Here is a 23112-nt window from a genome sequence, read left to right on the forward strand (position 1 = left end):
TAGGGCTGAACCATTGAGGTCTGTACATTCTTTTGTTGTATGCCACACTCGCATACATGTGGAGAATGTGGCTCATCTGATCATGTTTCTACATCTTTGTTGACCAATATCTATGGTTTTGTGTCATTTATCTCTCAGGCATGCATTATTTCTTTGTAATGAAGGTGGAAATCTACTATAATATTCTTCTCTATGTAGTCATGGACGGAATATTCCCGCTGAAACATTCTGATCTTAGATCTCTTTCCTTTGCCATCTTAATGCAAATTCTAGGTGAACTGGGTCTGCTCTGTAGTTGTGTACATGCTTCAAAGCATGGTAGGATGTTAATTGCTTAATGGTACTATGCAGTGCACCTGTCTTGAAGCACTTGCACTCACTGGGTTTCTCCACACAGTTACTTCCTTTTCCTTTCATGTGTCACCTGTCTGTATGAGTAAAATGTTTGGTCTCTGAAATGGTAATTATATAGATGGAAAAAATACATCACAGTTCACACTGTCAGCAACTCTGAAAGCACAAATGTTCCTTCATAACCAAAGTTACTGCTGGAGGAAAGATCATCAGATGTGAGTGTGAGAAGGAGAAGGAAGATGAGGAGGAGGAGAAGGAGGAGGAGCTCCTAGTGCAGCTATATTAGAGTGTGACAAAGAATGTCTAATCTTCAGACAGACTCCTCTCAAGGCTCCTACACTTCTATTGCTGCACGTAGATGTAGATGCTATCTGTGTATACTTGAAGAAGTTGGATCAAACATCTGTGAGGTGAGAATTCTTTTTTCTTAACATTTCTCTTAGTGTTGATCATTTAAATGTTGCCCACTGCAGCCGCTGCCTAGCAGGCACTTCTGAAATGACGCTGGGGACCGATAGGCAGCACTTGTTGCTTGGCATCTAAAGACCGGTTGCATGTGTATGAGAGAAAATGAGAGCACACACCTGTTGGATAATTTGTTTCTTAATTGTAAGAGGACTAATTTCAGAGGAAGAGACAAATGCTGTTGATTGTTCTTTCTGCAAATTCAAAGTGTATAATAATTTAAATGAGAGAACAAAATGTTGCCGATATTTGCTAGAATTTATATTGATCTAGCAGAAGCAAGTGTGAGCCAATTCCTGTTCACTGAATCAATACCTAATTTATGGTTTTAGGTGTCCTGGGACTGAACCTTTATGGGTTATATTATTGTACATCAGGTTATTTGTCACACTGTGTTCTGTTTGGATGAATCTAATCATCTTTCTTAATTCAAACAGTGAAATTGACTCACATGTACAAAAGAATTTCCAAAAAAATAAATTTAAAATGAATTGTAAAATAACAATAAAAGCAATGAAAAAGAGAATTGAATTGAAACAGTCAAGATGTAGATGGTGTATTTTAGGTGGTGTAGGTGTTATTAAAAAATGACATTCTTGAAAAAAAAATCTGTGTTAGTTTATTACTTTGGTATAATTATATATATCACTGCTGTCCAAAAAAAACTTGTATCCTCATTTTTGCCATTTTTCAGTTCTTGTCATAATTTGAAAATGTTTGTTAGCATTATGCCCTTAGCATTGTCTGTAAATTTCATGAAGAATGAACCAAAACAAATGGCCCGAAATGGCTTGAAAAAAAGTCTGGTTCCATTGACTTACATTAACAATAAAGTAAGTTTTTTCCTTCTACTGTGAAGTGAAGACTGTAATGATTGTTTTGTGAGGAAAGTTTGAAAAATTTGGTCAAATTCCCATTTAATAGTGCTAACATACTGTAACTTTTGAAATCATTTTTATGAAATGTTTGACTGTTTAAGGTTTACCAGGTTTAAGTCTGACTGATAGGAAACTTGATATTGGTCAAAGTTCATTATTAAAGGCTCATTGAAGAGTTTTTGTGGGTTTTCTAAGGCCAGCATGGCATTACTTTCAAAGTGTATTGCTTTTGGTGTGCTGTTTTGATGGCATAGCGGTGTGAACTGATGTTTCTGTCCTGGTGGGATCCCCCAAAAAGCATCTAATGCAGATACGCTAGATGTTGGAACATTGCTGTCCATAAGCGTTATGGAACTCAGGATGATATTGGATGATTAGTTCTCCATTCCAACTCATCACAAATGCATTGGATGGAGCTCTGTCACTCCAGAGAACACAGTTCCACTGATAAGTGTTTGATGTGTGTTCTGTCATTTTGTCTCTCTATGGAATTTTTATATAAGAGCAGCAGATCAGACCACAGTCACTGTCTGCGTCCTGCAGGATTTGCATTGATGCTGCCTGGAGGCGGCCTGGGTTGATATTGGAGGCTTTATTCATTGAAGAGCCACATATGATGTAATGAAGGGCTTCTCTAAATGCTTTAAAAAGAGAAAATGAAGGTGTAAACCTCTAACCCTGGAATCAATGTCATTTAAGATTAGAGCCACTGACTCCGTGCCACCTGTGTCTTCACTGATGCTGTATTCTCTCAGAGACTTGCAGAGGACAGTGCAAAGACACCAAGACATGTGGTGTAATAATCAATGAAACCCTATCATAAAATTGCAATTTCAAAGCACTTTGAAATCCTTATTGTCCTAACAAGAACATCTCTATTGACTAGTCAGATGCTGTATATGGAAATCAAAATGTAATTCAGCACCAACTCTTGTGGTTAATAAGAATGACATTATGTAGTTGGAAAATATGACTCATGCTACAAGGGGGAAATTCATTTTATTATGCATTTCTTGTAAATGTATTGTAAAGTAATTAGTTTGAAGTCTATTTGACAGTAAGTTAAAGAACAAGGAACAAATGTATGCAAGCCTCCTTTACAATATTCCTGTTTTAACACAGATGAAATGAAGACACAACACACATGAGTCTTTAGCCCACCTGGGTAACTTTTCATAGTATTTCTAGGGCCATTATAAAGGTCATTTTAAAAGATGAATGTGCTTTCACACAGGAAATCACAGAGGAAACAGAGTACAGCAGAATGCACTGCACATTGCAGTCACACTGTGCAGTTTTGTAAGAGATGTGTTAAAATTCACATTGTGGTATGTGTGTGTGTGTGTATTTTATATTTTGTTATGGACAGAAGTGAAAAATCTAACATCTCGCCTACTTTACATTCGATGCCTGAGAGTAAAACAGTTGTGCTTAGAGTTTTTTCCCCTAGGATGGTTCATTTTCTTCTAAATAGCTCAATAAGGACAAAATAATCCAAACATGCTGGGTCTGAACAATTACACTGAAAAGAACACTGAGAACTGCAAAATCACATTCAGATTCACATTCATGATAATTTATGGGTTCTGTAGATATGCTAAATAAGTGCACACATGAAAAGTTCTTATATCGTCACTGTCCAATGAAAAACAAGTATGTCAAAAATAGTAACTGTACAGGAGAGGACAAAACACTCCCACCACTCAATGTAAGTCAATATTAAAAGATTTTGTTCTAGCTGCTTTGTTGAAATGATGTAGAAAACAAAATATAGACAAAAGTGGGGATACATGGTTTTCTTTGGACAGCAATGATATGCAACTTTAATATGTATACAATTTAAATAAAATTCGTATTTGTCCAATCACAAGATAAAATGTACTGGCACGTGTTCAGACATGTAGAGATGCAATGGTGCTGTCATTTAAATAAGATGAAATACAGCAAACAGCCATGTATCACAACAGTGTATATTCATGGTCATACATACATGTATGTAATTTAAATAAACAGTAAACACAAGTACCAAATAACCATATACACAGTCGAATGCAAAAGTTTAGGCACTCCGGGTTGAGTGTAATATATAGTTGAGTTAACCTTTACAGAGAAAACACAGTTTGCACAGTTTAATGCAGAATTACTGTTTAGTTCCTGAATTTCACATATTGAGGGGACATAAACAACATAAAATGTGGCCTGTGAAAAAATGTATGGCACATTTAATAGTTTATGTTTTATTTCCAATATGTTAAATTCAACAAATAAAATAGAACTAATGTAGTAGAGTCTGCAGGCAAAGGCTGTATTTAAGCCAATGGATGTATTAACTTACTTTCGCTTAGAAAACCAAAAGAAAAAATCATGTCATTTGAGGCACTCAAACATTTGCATATGACTGGTGGACAATGGCAATTTAGAGCCATGACATTGTGACATTTACTTGGGGACCCAAACACTTGATCATGACGAAAATGTATTGAATTGTATTAATGTATTCTACTGGATTTGAAGGATCTATTCCATTTCATTAACTTTAAAATATCTGTGTTCCTGTTTTTTTGTAAGGCATGGTGCTTTCTGCCTTGTCTGTCAATAACATAAAGAATGACCAACACAATATGTAAAAAATACATAATAGTAATACTAAAAAACATACTTGTGGACTGCTTATATCACAAACAATTAACTCTGTATGTGGTCATGTATCCTATTTTTCCATTGGTTATAACAGCACTAGCAGGTTCTTGTGAACAATGTGCAAGAAGACCCGATATAAGACGACATTCCTGTGTAAAGCTGGACAGTCATGGACAAGGAAAATTAAATAAACATGCAGTTTTAACTGAAAGACTGAATAATGACAAACTGTAACACTGTAAGAGTTGTAATCATTTTTCATCAACATTAGTCATTAATAACAGATGTGTTTTCTAGTAAAACTGTGAGATTATGAAAACGCTGTATATGATCTCGCTGTATATTAGCTTTTATAAAAAAGTATGTAGAATTTGTCATGTCTACCATTTAAACCCTACTTTATGTTTAATACTTAGCAGTTGTGACTGTTAAACCCTGCAATAACTGCAATAAATTATGTTGAAGAAAGTTAGCAGACATTTTTGGAATTATTGAATTCCATTCAAGTGTAAAGTTTATGAAAGAAGACTATCAATACATTAGGATAATCTCAATATAAATAGTAATAAATAGTAAATAAAACAAACAGTGTATTCTAAAGAAAACCATTTAACTGCAGCAGCCAATGTCATCTTATGTAACTGACAGCCACAAATAATTGCTTTCTTACTGCAAGTCTGAAGGAAAAAAAGAAATAAAGCCTGAACACTGTTGGGTGATGTGACTCAGTTGCTGTATTCTTGCATTGATTATATTATTATTTTTTCTTCAGGTTTTTTTTTCTGATGATGCTATAGATGTTTCGATCGATTCCTCATGTCTTTTTTCTGAGTGCATTTTTTTCTTCATTCTTCACCACAGATGTACAAGGATATGAAGAGTCAAACCAAGAGCTCTTCATCTTAAGATTTCTCTATTCAACATTGGGAGGGTCTCAGACAAAAGATGAATGCTTCAGTTTGGACTCCATCACTCATAAACTCCTCTCTTGCATTCATTAACCTCAGTGAAGAGTCCAGCAAGGCCAAACCAAACACTTCAGGAACATGTGAACAGGTTCACATCGCCCCAGAGGTTTTCCTCACATTAGGCCTGGTGAGCCTGCTGGAGAACATCCTTGTCATCCTCGCCATCTTGAAGAACAAGAACCTTCACTCACCCATGTACTTCTTCATCTGCAGCCTGGCTGTGGCAGATATGTTGGTGAGTGTCTCCAATGCATGGGAGACTATAGTGATCCATCTCCTGGCCAACAGAAGGTTAGTGGTGGAAGATCACTTCATCCGTCAGATGGACAATGTGTTCGATTCTATGATCTGTATTTCCGTGGTGGCGTCCATGTGCAGCCTCCTGGCCATTGCAGTTGACCGCTATGTAACCATTTTTTATGCGCTCCGATATCATAACATAATGACTGTGAGGCGAGCCGGGCTTATCATTGGTAGCATCTGGAGCTTTTGCACTGGCTGTGGGATCATCTTCATTATCTACTCTGACACCACACCCGTGGTGGTATGTTTGGTGGCCATGTTCTTTGGCTTGCTGCTGCTGATGGCCTCTCTCTACAGCCATATGTTCTTACTGGCACGTTCCCATGTCAAGCGCATGGCAGCACTGCCGGGTTACAACACCTCCATCCAGCCGTGGGCCAGCATGAAAGGGGCCATTACCCTCACCATTCTTCTGGGTATCTTCATCGTGTGCTGGGCACCGTTCTTCCTTCACCTTATCCTCATGATCTCCTGCCCAAGGAATCTCTACTGCATCTGCTTCATGTCCCACTTCAACATGTACCTGATCCTTATCATGTGCAACTCGGTGATTGATCCGCTGATCTATGCACTGAGGAGCCAGGAGATGAGAAAGACCTTTAAGGAGATCATCTGCTGCTACAACTTGCGCAACTTCTTTGTCTTCTCAAGTAAATACTGAATAACCATCAGATGATTACTTTAAGAAATAATTAAATTAGTTGACACCTTAAATTCCAAACACACACTCCTAAAGCTGCATAGGAGAAATAGTAACAGATAACAATCTATATAAAGATAAGGAAATTAGAGCACAATGTGGGACTTTATTGAGATCTCTACTAAAACTCAAGAGGAGAAATGTGAGGTCTTTTTCTCAGGAGGAACATCTGAGCAGCAGGAGACTTAAACAAAAGTTTCTTATGTTTTTGTATCTGATGTTACTGTTGTCTAGGAGAAACTACAGAGATATTAAAGAGATCTCTTTTTGATTTTTCTTTCCTGAATGTCAACCCTCACTTTGTTTCTCTCATAATTACATAACCTGCATAGTTGTAACCCAATAATATAGTTACTGGATAATACGTCTTAAGCTCTTAAGGGGCTGATTAATGCAGTTCATTTGTGGAGCACTGTTTGCACATCTAAAGGCAACTCAGAGAATATATTTAAAAACCACAAAGAATGAAACGAACTGAAACTGGAAGCAGAAACTAAGCACAAGGATGCAAGGCATAACCTCAAACCCTCAAAAACAGAATGAATTCTTACACAATCATTTTCAAACAGTTTGTATTTATTAAGACTAATGTATATAAATGACAGTTCTGACAGTTTCCAGAGAACTTAATCAATGTGCTCTATATGAACTTGACATTTCTATTTAGCCTCCAAAAATATTAAATAGGCAGTGAGATACATATGAAGATCATATAACATCAGATTTAAGAGTATTTTTATTAGTTTTACAGTGTGGCTAAATAGATGCATCATTAGCTGATTTGATTGATGCGGGTAAAATCATCTTGAGTGAAGTGATGATTGGACAGCACAAGAAGTCTTACATGTTCCATTTGGGAATCACGACATAAGCAGGTCAGTTTTATGTGTTAAACAATAATAAAACTTTAAGATTCTACTTATTACCATCTAGCACCCCATTCTGCTGGTCCTCTTTCTATAAAATGAGTTCAGTTTTATAGTATATTTGCAGTGCACTTGGCACTTTCTGATAGCACTTGTAACAACCCGACGTTACAGCTTTGGGACATTTTGGTAACATTTTATACAGGCTTCATAACACATACATATTCCTGTACAAAACTTCTGTACTTGAATAGAAGTCAAACTGCCCTTGCTGCAATGTTACTTTAGTAAAAGTAAAAGTCCATGGTCTGTGTTTCTTCTTGAGGCCCAAAACATAAAATTATTGCTTATAAAAGTACTTAAAGGGGAATTCCACAGATCCTACATAAATCACTGATTAAAATATAAACAATGTCATGCAGAGTACTTTGATATAAAAGGCTGTATTCTAGAGAAACTTACAGAGCAAGAATTGTTGCATGAAATGGTTATGACTATACTGTAATTTTGTAGTGGTTAGCAAATAGTTGTTTATTACAGACTGTTACAAGTTAGTTATTATGTTACAAGTTAGTTATTGTTAGTTATTGTACAGTACATGTTGCTGAAACAAATCAGTAAAAAATAGTACATTTCTAGTTAAAAAGGTAAAATAAAGTTGTGCTGACCTAAAAAGTACTAATTGTCCATGAACTAGTTTCAGAGACTTTTGCCTGATCTGTGCTTTTTAAAAGACTAACAGTATTTTGTTAAAAGGTAAAACAAAATGAATATGTGATGTATTTTTCGGCCCATATTCTGTATAATCTCAGTATACTTACCACATCCATTGCTGAGTAATAATACTTGTCTGCATAGAGGCATCCATATTAAAGTATTAGGACAACTATGCATGATTATGTTGTAATTTAGTCATAAATGCAGTACAATTACCCATAACATTTTGAAGAACAGATGTTTTCACCTGACATGACATATAATAACTAAGATACAACATGGAAAAAAGTAAGTTTGCATTTTACAGCTCTAATAACATTTAGTTTCACTGTAATTACAGCCTCTAGTATTAGTATTTTTTTACAGCACTAATAAGACATAGTCAGCAGAGATTTTGGATAATAAGCCTAATGTTACAAAACCCTGTAAAGATGTAAAAGAATTGGGTTTATATGTTGATTAACCTCTTATTCTGGAAAGCTGGACACCTGTGTAAATGTTAAAATGTGTTATTTAGTAAGTATTTACAGTAAGTGTTATAGATGTTATAATACATACTAAAAAGCAACTTGTTGCTATTATTTTACCGTTTTATTACTGATTTGTTAATTGGTAACATCTACAACATAAAATAAAAAATGTATCTTTAGGTTAGTAAAACTTAACATAATATTACCACATCATTACCCACTTTTTACTGATCTGTAAAGTGCTATAAAAATAGTCAGTAAATGACTCTAAAAATGAGACCACTGAATTATGCATATGTTGAAAAAAAATCTATACACTTAATATATGTGTTCTTAACTAGGCATCTGCCTCATTTCAATTACTTGGAAATGATGCTTCATAATGGTATTATAAATGGAATAAATGTCACTTTAGTCTAAGGCCTGTTAAATTCTCAAATATTGCTGTATAAATATATTATTCATTGCTTATGCTTATGTGTTATGAAGTCTTTATGTAGGTAGTCTGTGTATAACTGTAAATATGTGTCTATTATCAGAAAATGATGCTTTTTCTATGACGGAGATAGTGCTCCAGTTGTGTAAGCTGTATGCATAATATGTTCTATGATGTGACTTTATCTGCCTGAGAAAATGGCAGGTTCTCTCTTTCTTCTGTAATTAAGCATGGTTGTTTTGGAGAGCTACAAAACCCAGCGTTCTCCTCTGAGCATGCTTCAGTAGTTTCCAAAAAAAAAAAACCTTTACATATATATTTATGGAATATATTTGCATATATATTAGTAGAAGAGGCATGTTAAGCCTTCACTGCCCATGTACCTGTTCACTTCTTGCTCCAGTTAGTTGTGTGTAGTTGTAATGTGAAATGAATTGTTTTGTGATGTAGCTATAGATCTTGTATAGTCACTGAGTATTGAATGTAATAATTTTACAGCAGTGCAAGGCAGCTGTCTAGGTAGTACTATTGAACAGATAAAGACACAAATGCTTTATTGTACAACCCCAATTCCAATGAAGTTGGCACGTTGTGTAAAACATAAATAAAAACAGAATACGATGATTTGCAAATCCTTTTCAACCTATATTCAACTGAAAACACTACAAAGACAAGATATTTAATGTTCAAACGGATATATTTTATTGTTTTTTGCAAATATTCACTCATTTTGAATTTGATACCTGCAACACATTCCAAAGAAGTTGGGACAGGGGGAACAAAAGACTGGGGAAGTTGAGGAATGCTCAAAAAACACCTGTTTGGAACATTCCACAGATGAACAGGTTAATTAGAAACAGGTGAGTGTCATGATTGGGTGTAAAGGGAGCATCCCTGATAGGCTCAGTCGTTCACAAGCAAGGATGGGGTGAGGTTCACAACTTTGTGAACAACTGCGTGAGCAAATAGCCAGACAGTTTAAGGACAACATTTCTCAATGTGCAATTGCAAGGAATTTAGGGATTTCATCACCTACAGTCCATAATATCATCAAAAGATTCAGAGAATCTGGAGAAATCTCTGCAAGTAAGCAGCAAGGCAATAAACCAACATTGATTCCTTCGATCTCTCAGGCAGCACTGCATTAAAAACCGACATCATTCTGTAACGGATATTACCACATGGGCTCAGGAACACTTCAGAAAACCATTGTCAGTGAACACAGTTCGTTGCTCCATCTACAACAACACCCAGAAATGCCACCGGCCTCTGTGGGCCCAAGCTCATCTGAGATGGACTGACGCAAAGTGGAAAAGTGTCCTGTGGTCTGACAAGTCCACATTTCAAATTGTTGAGCAACTGAAGTTGTACATTAAGCAAGAATGGGAAAGAATTCCACCTACAAAGCTTCAACAATTGTGTCCTCATTTCCCAAATGCTTATTGAGTGTTGTTAAAAGGAAAGGTGATGTAACATAGAGGTAAACATGCCCCTGTCCCAACTTCTTTGGAACGTGTTGCAGGCATCAAATTCAAAATGAGTAAATATTTGCAAAAAACAATAAAGTTTATCAGTTTAAACATTAAATATCTTGTCTTTGTAGTGTACTCAATTGAATATAGGTTGAAAAGGATTTGAAAATCATCGTATTCTGTTTTTATTTATGTTTTACACAACGACCCAACTTCAATGGAATTGGGGTTGTAATATTGCATGTACTCAGCGATGAGATTGTGCAGCATGTGTGAGAAGACAAATTGCTGAATGCAACTGCTATGGACAATATAAATGTATGTTTTTATTATTTATAAGAAAATTAACACTCTAAACATTTTAATGCCTGACATTTTAAACATACTGATAAAATGCATATTTATACATGAATAACTTTATTCCAAAATGCTGTTTATTCATTTGGTTAACACTTTATTTGGAGTGGTTTTTGTTGATGATTAATATACTCTTAACAGAGTATCAGTAACACATCGACAACATATCAGTGAAGTAGCAATAGTGAAGCACCTGAATACACTGAAGAAAATGTCTTGTAGATGTTCCGTTGATATATTATTCACATTAAGTAGATGTACTGTTAATGTGTTACTTCCATTAGGCAAAACGTAACCTTACCCAACCTTATCCACAACCTAACCCTAACCCTGGCCCTAATCCTAAACCTAACCTTAACCTAATCCTAACCCTCATATGTTTTTGACATGCTGCTGAGTGTCTGTTGAGAGTTGGTTTCATCTAAAAGGACCACTTAAAATAAAGATTTATTTTCATTTGTAACAATTTGGATGTATTTTGATTTTGAAAACAATAACAGCTGATATATGATGGAAAACACATTGTTATTTCTTGAATGAAAGTGGCACTGACTTTAATATAGCACTGATATTTCTTGTATGTGTAAAGCTTATTACCAACAAAGTATGTCATTAAAAAGTCTTGAAAACGGTCTGTAGTGGATTTTAATAAACCCTTCAAAAATACAATAGAATAGTAAGTGGACACTTGTTAAACATTTTCCCACATTTGTATTTCTTATAACAAGCTGAAACTGTAACTGTTGTGCTATTTAATGAATATTTGCTGAACATTTTACACATTTTTCCCAATTGTTTACTAATTTAGCATTAGCAGTTATTTAGCATTAGTGTTATTTCTGAGCATGCTTAGGTAGATTATGTTCAATACAAGAATCCCTTCTTTTATATGCTATGAACAAAACATTGATTACTGAATTGTAATAATAAACATTCTCTCTCTCTCTGTATATATACACACATATATATATATATATATACACATATATGATAATAAACAAGTAGTCTTCTGTGTAATGATTGCCAGGCTTATGCTCTCTGTCGTGCATTTGAAATGCTACATTCGCATGTGTCTCTGATGAAGTTCTGAGCTTGTGTAGAGCAAAGGAACATTTTCCTGAAGGTGTTTCGTAGCTCAGCACTGCGGTAGGCATAAATGGCTGGATCGACCACAGCATGGCTCATCAGCAGCACCACATGCAGCTGGAAGAGTGAGCGGTAGCACTCACAATATGGGTTTTCTGGACATATCATGATGATCAAAAGGTGGAGGGACAATGGAGCCCAGCAGACCACAAACACACCAAGCAGGATGGTGAGCGTGAGCGCCCCTTTCAGACCACTCCTTCTGTTGTGTCCAGCAGAGCCAGGCATGGCTGCGATCCTGCTGGCATGATATCGTGCCAGCAGGAACATATGCACATAGAGCAAGAGGATGAAGAGCAGTGCTGTGAAGAAGACCACGACAAAGAATATCTTGACCGCTGCAGCTTCAAAGAACCTGATCATGAGAGCCCCGCTGACACTGCATAGGACCCAGATGGTGGTTAAGATGGCAGCTGTACGTCGCATAGTCATGAGTTTATGGTAGTGCAGGGCATGGAAAATGGTGATGTAGCGATCTGCAGCAATTGCTAAGAAGCTGAAAACGGAGCCTACAAATGACATGCAGAGCAGAGTGTCCATCACATTGTCTATCCGGAGCTCAGGTGCTCCCCTGGAGTTAAGGTGTCCAGCGTCTCTAAAAACTAGCATGATATTCTCCCAGGTCTTAGAGAGGCTGGAGATGGTGTTAAAAGCTGCCAGGCTGCAGATGAAACAATACATGGGTGAGTGCAGGTTCTTATTGTGAATCACAGCCACTACAACCAGAAGATTCTCACTCAGGCTGACAAAGCCAATGACCAAGAAGATCTGGATAGGAATCACAACCTCAGGACAGTCTGTGACCTGGCTTTTGTTGCTGCTCATCATAGGCAGGTCAGAGCTGAGTGAAGGAGACTCCATGGAGACTGAGCTGGGTTGTTATGAGTATGGTTCACAGCATCAGGTCCTCAGCACCCTGAAAAAATAAGGATCTGTTGTCACAGTTTTGCAGACTGTGTTACAGGATTAAAATGTAACCCCTAAATATTCACAAGGCCAGAGTTCCCTTCATCACTCATGTAACTTAATAATAACTCATAACTCATGGATGTGAACATCCATGATTGGAGGCGTTGATCTTCTTAAGGTAATGAGGACTGGCATCTCAATTTGTTGCACAGCAATAAAACTGCAGCAGTTCCAAACTACATCAGAGGGTCTTTGAAGTAGGTCCACTCCAAAAGATTCTGCTTGGCACCCCTACACGAACAAGCTGAAAAGAACTGCTGAAACTTTTTCTTGTAAGAGCTTTTTGGAGAACAATGACCTTAGTCTGGTCATGAATATTGTTTCTTTGGGTGAGGCATTTAACCACAATTAGTTCCCCTCCATCAACCACAACATGGTAGCCTTGAGCAAGAACAAAGGCTGACAGAGCATGAGCAAATGAAGGTAAACAATTACATTAATTAGCAAGTATGACATTTGAAGACGAAGCAGATGTTCCTGCTGATGTTAGCGTTTAGCTAATTTTAAAGCTCACAAAGGTGGAATGAGATTTGAAGATGCATTGAAAAAAAAACATTCTTTACCAGAACATAATTAAAATATGGAAATTATTTCCACACAATTAAATAGCTGTCTTTCAAAAGATCTATCTATCTGAAAAAAAATAAAAAATCTATCTATCTATCTATCTATCTATCTATCTATCTATCTATCTATCTATCTATCTATCTATCTATCTATCTAGAGTACATTGAGATTTCTTATTTTAAGCACAACAGACTTTGTTTGGGTGTTTTGAAATTCCTTGAGACTTGGAAAAACACAATTTATTCTCTTTTATTAAAGCTGATTAATTTGGCTTAATACTTGGAATAATTATGTTCTTTCAAAGCTAATACTTTATATATATATTTTAAAAATGGGTCAGTTCAATTAGCATCAACTTGATTTGTTTTTTAAACACATGCAAGAACCAGTCCTGTGTGTAATGAGAGAAACAAATCTAAACATAAAATAAATCTACAGGAAGGGACAGTTTTGGTGAACATATGTTAATGAGGACTTTGGGTATAAATAAGCCACATATCTGCCATTGAATAGGTACTCTAGAAATAGTGTGGATGTAGGAGGCATATTTGCTATCATTCACAATCATTCAAAGGCAAGCAAAGGCACATAGAACATGACAGAGTACAGCGTACAAATGGTATTTTCTACCAGTATGATGAACCAAAGATCTGTAATTTATCATCTAGTGTTGGCAGGAGCCAGCACTCGCCCAAGGAACTGCCATGGCTAGAGCGATACGAGGAGAGGACCTCTTGTGGCTAGGAAAGAAAGGATCAAAGGAGGTGTGAGATGAAAGAAGGAGTGTTTGTTAGAGAGCATGTCATTAGTTACAATGATGTAGGCAGTGTTTGCAGAGCCACTCATGCTGGCCATGGGCCACTGGGTGCAAGCGGCTGTCTAATGGGCCTTGTGGGTAACTCCATGGGTATTTGAAAGAAATGCCTTTATGAACTTAACACATCTTTGCCACGCACTGAGCATGGCAGTGTTTTTCATTTACAAAGCAACAAGAGCCTCAGCATCAAAAAGAAATGGTAACATGATCAAAAGAATGCACAACTACAAACAAACAGCATTATTACCATTTCAAATCAAGTGATCAAGAAAATCCTGAAGAGAAAAACACTTTAAAAACCTTTCAGTTGGATTATAAGTGGCGGGGGGTTGAGGTTTGGCACTGCTTTCACTCTCTGCTGTATATCTCAGTAAATAAAAGCAGTAAATAAAAGCTGAATTGATTAGCTTGAAAAGAGATGTTTTCAACATCAGAACATTGAAATTTTCTGGAATTTATGCATTCGTGACTCAATTCATGCGCACTTGTGCCAACATGGGGCTGGTTAATACAACCCCAATTCCAATGAAGTTGGGACGTTGTGTAGAACATAAATAAAAACAGAATACGATGATTTGCAAATCCTTTTCAACCTATATTCATTTGAACACACTACAAAGACAAGATATTTAATGTTACAATAAAGTTTATCCATTTGAATATTCTGTTTTTATTTATGTTTTGCACTATGTCCCAACTTCATTGGAATTGGGGTTTTAAGCTGTAGTTTCAAAGAATAAAGCAATAAATCTAAATGAATAAATAATTAAGATAAAATAACTTTTATTTAAGTCAACCCACCATAGCCTATTTTGCAGTTAACACATAACTGACTATAACAATCAGAGGTCTTAAAAAAAGGATGAATGTTGGTGAAGTGGGCAATCATATTACTTTTGTGAAAGATCCCCCATTAATCCATACATTACCACTCTGCCAGTTGACCTACTGATAAAGATTATGATAAATAGATAAATTCATAATATTTATCTTTATACATAAAGATTATGAAGATTTTCATTTGTTTTATGCTATTATTGAAATTACAAAAAAAACTCCCCTAATAATACTTTAACCACATCAATGCTAGACATACACACATACAAACTAGTAATGTACATAGTAAATACAGTATGAGAGGGAGAATAATAGAAACAGAAGTCTGAATCCACTCTGGGGTTAATGTCTTTTTCGTGTGTCAGTTTATCTTAACCGACACAGAGTCCAGCTGTGTCGTGCATTTGATTACGCCAATAGTGCGTAAATTGATCGGTTCAGACGGGGGAGGGAATAATTAAAGACTGTCATGCAGGGAGGGATTCTGAAGGAACCTTTACTGACATTTAAGCTTCCCTTTTTGCTCCAGTCCTCTGGTCTATATGAAACAGTTAATTATCGTTTTCTAGGATAGGATACCTAGAAGCTGTGAATATGGTTTAACAGGGTTTACCGTTATGGCAAAAAATGTTGCATAATCATTTCAGGTAATTAAAGGTTACAGTATAAATCTTCTTACACATTCAAATGTGATGAAATCATCTCAGAGTACCTACACAAACTTTCACACTGCAAAAGTTAGACTAAATATCACAAAACACTTACCCTTTTTGTCTCTGCAAATAAACTCTGTTAGTCACAGTTCTTCTCCTTTGTGAACAATGTCATCGGCAGTAGTGGTGCTGTCTATTTACTTTCATCACGAGGAGGGACAATGGGAAGGACAGTCTGTGTTTGTGCGCCCTTGAGTTAGCAAAGCTCTGTACATTCTTTCTGCTTATGTTTCTTTACCCTTGGATGAGGTATAAATGAAGGCCATTTACCCAGCAGACCGCAGGTAACCAGGCAAACAAAGTTTTAAAATTCTTGGATTTGTCCATTTTGCAGTCATTATTAAAGTAAGTGTTCAATAGTCTGTACCCAGTTCACTCCTGTCTCATTTCTTGTGACTCTCAGGGAAGAATATCCAATGTGGTTTGTTCCAAGTCCTGAGGTCAATGTTCTAACACCCCACACAAAATTGTAGGCTCCACTCTGCTCCTCTCTAAAGATAATAGACATGATTAGTTCCACGAACTTTGTAAACTTTATCATATCACACAGCTATAATCACGAGTGCTGAAATGCAATGATTAAACACCTATTATGAGCTGCACTGTAAGGAAATATGTGTCTAATAATGACAGCTCCAACACACTAACTTACAAAATGGGCATCAGATTCTGAAGTAATAAAAATGATTCATGTAACCCCTGCATGTAACCTGGGCTTCCTCTCTCTATATGCTCAAATTACAGAACACACGAGTGAAAGTTATAGTATTTTTGGATGTAATTATAATGCTTCTAGAGCAATAGAGAACCTGTGTTAGCTTAAGCATACTGAATATAAACTTTCACAATAGACAATGAATGGAGCACATAAGAAGGGTTCATCTTGTCAGTCACTGTAAGGGAAAAGGACTGAGACAGATGTTTTACAGCTGCTAAACAGATTTGCAATGACATGAATTACAGCAGATGACTGGTTTGTAGTTTGTCACATGACACATGAATGAACACACACGCACATGTGTGCATGCACTTTGTACTTCAACAATTACAGACTGTAGTCTAATTGTTTCTCTGCATTCTTTGTTATCAGAGATAGTAGCTAATCTGCTGTTGCAGTTTATGTTGGTCATTCTGTAGTCCTCTACCAGGGGCCACAAGATGCTGCCCACAGGGCACTGCTGGCTGGATGTTTTTGATTGATGAACTATTTTCTTTTTTTTTTTTTTTTTGTAAATAACTTTTTATTGGGAAATTCTGTTCAAGACAAAGGAAATACAGTGACATTCAAAGATTCATATATCTTAAATAATGATCACACAAAACAATATAGATTGACAACTAAAAAAAAAAATACAAATCTTATCAAGAACTAGACTTCCATGAGATCACATTTTTTCCACAAAGTAACATTAAAGTCATTGATTTGTCCCTAAATTTAATTCCCCTTTTAATAATTTATTATTATTTATTTAACAATATCTTTGTTATTTATTTTGAGATAAAAACTATTTACATAAAGATGGGGAAGCTTACTCTTTAGTAAAAAGCGGAGAGAAGGACGGGAGGTCATGAGTTCTACAAAAAGTCTGGTCGCTGGGGTCTTATATATGCTAGCCATCTAGACCAGATCCGATAAAATTTGTCTGCTTGAATTCTTAGAGAATAGGTGAGTTTCTCCATAATAAAAATTTCATAAACGACATCGTACCACTCTTGAATTTGGGGAGGTTCAGAGGACAACCCTTTTCGAGTGATTGCCTTTTTACTTGCGGCTAACAAGGCACTTTTTTTATCACTTTGACACATACCCAAAGAAAGATTTCCCAAATAGAGAAAAGTAAAGTCAAAAGGTATGTTTAGTTGGAATATCTTACAGACAGCCTGATGGATATCCCTCCAATATCCAGTCAGCGCAGTACATTCCCAAAAAATATGGAAATGGTTTGCGCCATCCGAGCCACACATTCTCCAGCAGCTAGACCCTGAGCCCTGATGCCGTTTCTGCACAGGGGTAATAAAAAATCTAAGAATATTTTTCCAACAAAATTCTTTCCATAGTAGAGAACTTGTTGTTGCCCACTGATATTTACATATTTCCCCCCAATCATCCTCTGATAGTGACACATTCCCCTCTTTTTCCCATTTTTCTTTAATATATAATGTTTTATTGTCTTTGAGAATGTTAATCTCTTTAGAAAGCCTCGAAATGAGTTTAGGACATGAGCCTGTTTTAGTAGTGGCCCAAATAAATTTAAGAATTCCTGTCTCATGGGCTTGTGGGTTTACATGTCTAGACAGTTCGTTAAAATAGGATCGTACTTGAAAATATCTATAAAGATCCTTCTGTTCCAATCCGTATATTTCTTTTAGAGATTCAAATGATTGAAATACCCCCTTTTGTAAAAAGGTCAAATATGTTGTTAGACCCCTCTTAGCCCACCTTTTAAATGTATTATCTTCTTTGTTAGGGGAGAAGTCACTATCATAGGCACACCATCTCAACAATTTTACAGAATCATGTATCCCACTCAATGTAATTATCTTTTCCCAAATCTTCATAGTTAGGTTAATCCATGGATTCTCCATGTCCAAAAGGTGTTTCATTAATGTTCTATCAGCTATCATTGCTTCCGAGGGAAAATTTGCTGCCATTGCATTATCAATTTCCTTCCATCTTGCTGTATAATATTTATTGCACCAACATATTAAAGGTCTTATTTGGGAGGCATAAAAATAAACACGAAGGCAAGGGAGGGCAATTCCTCCATTCTCCTTTTCCTGTCGTAATGTGGTATATCTTATTCTAGGTTTCCTTCCCTGCCATATAAATTGCGAAAGCCATTTGTCCCACTCCCCAAATTGTTGATCTGATATTTCTATTGGTGAGGTCTGAAAAAGATAGAGTAATTGTGGTAATACATTCATTTTAATTGTCTCTACTCTCTTAATTAGTGTGAGGCATGGGATAAGATTCCATCTTTGCAAATCTGCTTTTATTTTGCCATTTAAGGGACCATAATTTACTTGAAATAGCTCAGACAGATCTTTTGGTAAAACCACTCCTAAGTATTTTGTATTTTTTGCCTGCCAATTAAATGGATATGCATCTGTGAGTGTTTTTGGTGGGTTATAATTCATTGTAATCACCTGGGTCTTTTGAATATTAAGTTTATATCCCGAAAGAAACCCAAATTCTTCCAGTGTGTTCTTCAGTGCCATGAATGAGTGAGTGGGTTGCCCTAAGTACATTAAAACATCATCTGCAAATAGTGCAATTTTTTGTTCAACACCATAGACCTCAATTCCCTTAATATCTTGTTTTTGTCTAATTGCTTGGCTTAAAGGTTCAATAAATAAAGAAAATAACAATGGGGACATCGGGCACCCTTGTCTAGTTCCTCGTTCCAGCACAAATGAGCTTGAAAGGTTCCCGTTTATTTTAATTTTTGCACTAGGTTTATCATATATTGTTTGAATTGTTTTGATAAACATGTGATGGAAACCAAATTTTTTTAAAACTTTATATAGAAAAGCCCATCTAACGGTGTCGAAGGCTTTTTCCGCATCCAAACTTAACAACATTGCTTCAAGTTTATTTTGATTAATGTATCTCATTATTTGTAACGTTCTCCTTATGTTATCCTGTGTTTGTCTTTGCTTTATGAATCCAGTCTGGTCCAAATGGATAAGATTAGGTAATAACTGCTCTATTCGTCTAGCTAGGATCAAAGTAAATAATTTGTAATCCAAGTTAAGGACACTAATTGGCCTGTAGTTCCCACATTCTGATTTGTCTTTTCCTTCTTTGGGTATAACTGAGATAATTGCTTCCCTCCACGATGGTGGAATTTCACCTGCTTCTATTACCCAATTCATAGCTGACAGCAACATTGGAGTAAGTTGTTCTTTGAGACATTTATACCATTCGGATGTATAGCCGTCTGTTCCTGGGGATTTTACTGGTTTTAATTTGGAAATGGCTAAATTTAGCTCCTCAACTGTTATCTGCCGAATAAGTGTTTCATTTTGTGAATCTGTTACTACTGGTAAATTCAATGTGGATAGAAACTTATCAATCTGTAGGTCATTTGACATAGGTGGTTGAGAGTATAGGTCTTTATAATAAGTGTTAAAGCTTTCTTGTATTTTCTCAAGTTTAGATTCCATCACTTTAGTTTTTGGGTTTCTAATTCTATATATAGTGTTATCTGCTTGCTGTTTTCGAAGCCTGTAAGCTAGAAGTTTTGCTGATCTCCCTCCCCCTTCATAATATCTTTGTTTCAAATACAGAAGTTTCTGTTGTGTTTCCAAAGTATACAGCTCATTAATTTCATGTTTTAATTTATTCATTTCTTGCTTCAGTTTTGTCTGAAAAGTTGTATAAGTTGTAGTCTGCAATCTTTTTAATTGTGCCTGTAACTGTTCTAGTTTCTGAGTCCTTTTTATTTAAGTTTTTTATTAAAAGAGGTTAGTTCTATTACTTTCCCCCTCATGATGGCCTTCATAGCATCCCATATGATGGATGGAGAAACATCCCCTTTATCATTTTGTACAAGATATTCTCCAATGTCGTTTTTTAATTTCTGCACAGGGTGAGGGTTATTCAGAATTCTGAATCCAAATTTAGATTCTTCTGGAGTAAGTATTCAACGATATTCAACTTGCAAGAAAATCAATATGATAATGAAAGAATTGGGAATAATAGATATCTGGAGGGAAACATATCCATCCAGTAGGGATTATACACACTACTCCTCTCCACACTCAACTTATTCAAGAATAGACTATTTCTTCCTTTTTAGCAAGGATAGATGTAAGGTGAGAGATTGCGACATTGGTACAATAGACCTATCTGATCATAAGTGCTTTTCCCATGGGTGGTGGGTCCAAGGTAGAGCGGTCCCATGTAGCTCTTTCGGGCTGAGCCCGGGCAGGACCCATGGGTAAAAGCCCGGCCACCGGACGCTCGCTGAGGAGCCCCTCCCCTAGGCCTGGTTCCAGGGTGAGGCCCCTAATCCTACTCCCATGGACCAAATGGTATAATTGTAAATTATATTTACAATAATATGACATTTACACTGGACTTTCAACTTATTATGTAGATCTACCTAAAAAGGCAATTTGTAGGTTTAAAGTTATTGACTGCAGTCTGCTATCCCCTTTAAAAAATGGAAAGAGACCACCATAAGACCACTGTTGACCAGAAATTATTAGGCTAGTGGTTCATTCTCATCACAGCAGTGGCACAAACATGACAGTCACATGTTAGTGCCTGATATGCCAGTATAAGTGTATCAGGTACAACAACAAATGTAATGTGATTGATATGACACTCATTTTTAAACATTTCTCTCATACTGAACAACCTGTAACATAGACTGTAGCACCACTGAACAACTGACTAAATCTGAGCTTTTCTAGAATACAGTGCACTGCCACTTTAGCTTCAAAATCACATTACATGTTGAAAATGACAAATATTGTGTTCATGTTGTTCCAGTTTTTAAATCACTCAGTGTTTCGTGACTAACCTTTTTGTGAGACATGAAGCTGTTAATATTTTAGCCAAAACATTCAGAGTTAATTTATCATTTTTTCTTTGTCACTGACAAAAAAATCTTTTATGTTAAATATTTTAACATAGGACAATCATTGTAATGCATTTATACAATTTAACCTGAAAAATATGCATCAAAATGTTTGTTTCCCATAGCAATAATATTTTAATTTATGCAGTTTATGTTGACAAATCATTAAAATAATAATTTAAAAACTAATAATTAAAATTTTTTTGTTTGTTAACGTACGTTAGGTAGGCGTACCTGACATAATGGGCACTGAGTTTATCTTACACTGTGTTGGAACCAAGAAGGTGTACATAATAAATATGGAACTTTTTTTGATGATAGAAATCATTCCAGTGCCATTTAGTCCCATTACATAAGCCTCACTCAGAGGTAGTCTCCCTCATTTGCAACAGATGGGAAAAAGCCACAAGACATACGCAGATATAACCGTGAAAGAGGTGTGCCTGGACTCTTTAACTGAACGAGGTTATTTGGACTGTAAAAACTGTCTATATGGACGGCATGAAGCAAAACTTTGTAGCCACACTGCCCCCTGCTGGCCGATCATAGACATGAGCGCATTATAGACATGACTCGCTGTGATCAGCAACGATATGTGACTGATTGATTTGATACACGTAGCAAGCTATTTGATACATTATAAACCGTTTAAATGAAAACCAGCAGAGAGAATTTAACACATGTGTCAAGCAGGTTGTGATCTGAAGAGTTTTAATCTTTCTTTAAGGGCTGTATGAGACTTTTACTGCGGCTTTCATAATCATACACCCCCTTCACCTCCCCGCTCCTCTACTCTCTGCGCTCCTCTCTCTCTGCCTGTTATTCATTTACTGAAGAAGTCCTTGACAGAACACGTGAATGTTTAAAGATTAAAATACGCCTGTTACTCACTCGTGACTCATGCGTGTTGTTTGTACAGTCGCTTTCCTGCCCATTGTTCAGAGGTGAATTGGAGGCACTTCACACACACATGCGATCAGTGTTCCTGAGACACTGCTGGTTCTGTGCTGCTCATTTTGTTCCATTAATGTGGAGTGTATTGTAGTGCAGTGCAGGACCGGAAAGCCCGTGTTTAATGACGTTATTTTGAGAGGTGGGTTTCGTAAACTGTCACTGCAAATAACACGTTGTGTGTTCTATCTGCGTTTGGCTCCCGTTCGCCGTTATTATTATGAGCTTTCATTTCTAGGGAACAGGTGGTAGGATGTTTAAACAGAGCTGCTCTGTTGTTCCCAGGTGCTCACCAAACAACTCAACACGACAGGTTTGACAAAGTGGCTTTGGATAGCGGGAAAGAGTAACCACAGGTGCTGGAGCACAGCGTCCATCGTTTATCTGCTGCTGATATGAATTATACTAACAAAGCTGTTAGTACAGGCTTCTGCCTCTTAGACAGGTAGTCACTGTTTTCATGGCTTACAGGTTTTGCTGCTTTGCTGAATATCAGCTCGTTATAGTCTTTACTGAGCAGAAGGCCAGGTAATGTTAGTCACCATGGCGGAGTGATACTGCAGTAAAATATCTAAACAAATAAACAAACAAACAAATAAATAAGGATAAAACAAACAAACTAATCAAAAGTATATATTTGCTGTAGTGGTACTGCAGTAAAATATCTAAATTAAATAAAAATAAAACAGGAGCAAAAATAGTTTTGGGTGTAGTGATACTACAGTAAAATATGTTAATAAATACAAACACACACACACACACACTCACAGATTTTCTAAGCCGCTTCTCCCTCAGGGTCGCGGTGGGGCGGGTGCTGGAGTCTATCCCAGCGGTCATCGGGCGGAAGGCAGGACACACCCTGGACAGGTCGCCAGTCCATCCCAGGGCATGTAAATAA

General features: G+C 36.5%; 2 protein-coding genes across 2 annotated transcripts; one reads left to right on the top strand and one right to left on the bottom strand.

Annotated features, from left to right (window-relative positions):
- Window positions 1-736: 736 nt before the first annotated feature.
- Window positions 737-7168, top strand: mc5rb (melanocortin 5b receptor). The gene is made up of 2 exons (XM_017682019.2): window positions 737-764; window positions 5199-7168. Exon 2 carries the CDS (start codon window positions 5283-5285, stop codon window positions 6267-6269), a length of 987 nt encoding a protein of 328 aa, XP_017537508.1. The 5' UTR covers window positions 737-764; window positions 5199-5282; the 3' UTR covers window positions 6270-7168.
- A 4470-nt stretch (window positions 7169-11638) lies between these two features.
- Window positions 11639-22283, bottom strand: mc2r (melanocortin 2 receptor). Its single transcript, XM_017682018.2, has 2 exons — window positions 22155-22283; window positions 11639-12688 (listed from the first exon to the last, which is right to left on the bottom strand). The coding sequence occupies exon 2, from the start codon at window positions 12631-12633 to the stop codon at window positions 11656-11658; it is 978 nt and encodes a 325-aa protein (XP_017537507.1). The 5' UTR covers window positions 12634-12688; window positions 22155-22283; the 3' UTR covers window positions 11639-11655.
- Between the last annotated feature and the right edge of the window lie 829 nt (window positions 22284-23112).

The sequence above is a fragment of the Pygocentrus nattereri genome, chromosome 3 (assembly GCF_015220715.1).
Source record: "Pygocentrus nattereri isolate fPygNat1 chromosome 3, fPygNat1.pri, whole genome shotgun sequence".
NCBI lineage: Eukaryota > Metazoa > Chordata > Actinopteri > Characiformes > Serrasalmidae > Pygocentrus > Pygocentrus nattereri.

Coding starts and splice junctions, on each gene's coding strand:
- mc2r (XM_017682018.2), bottom strand. CDS start 12,633: ATGGAGTCTCCTTCACTCAGCTCTGACCTGCCTATGATGAGCAGCAAC.
- mc5rb (XM_017682019.2), top strand. CDS start 5,283: ATGAATGCTTCAGTTTGGACTCCATCACTCATAAACTCCTCTCTTGCA.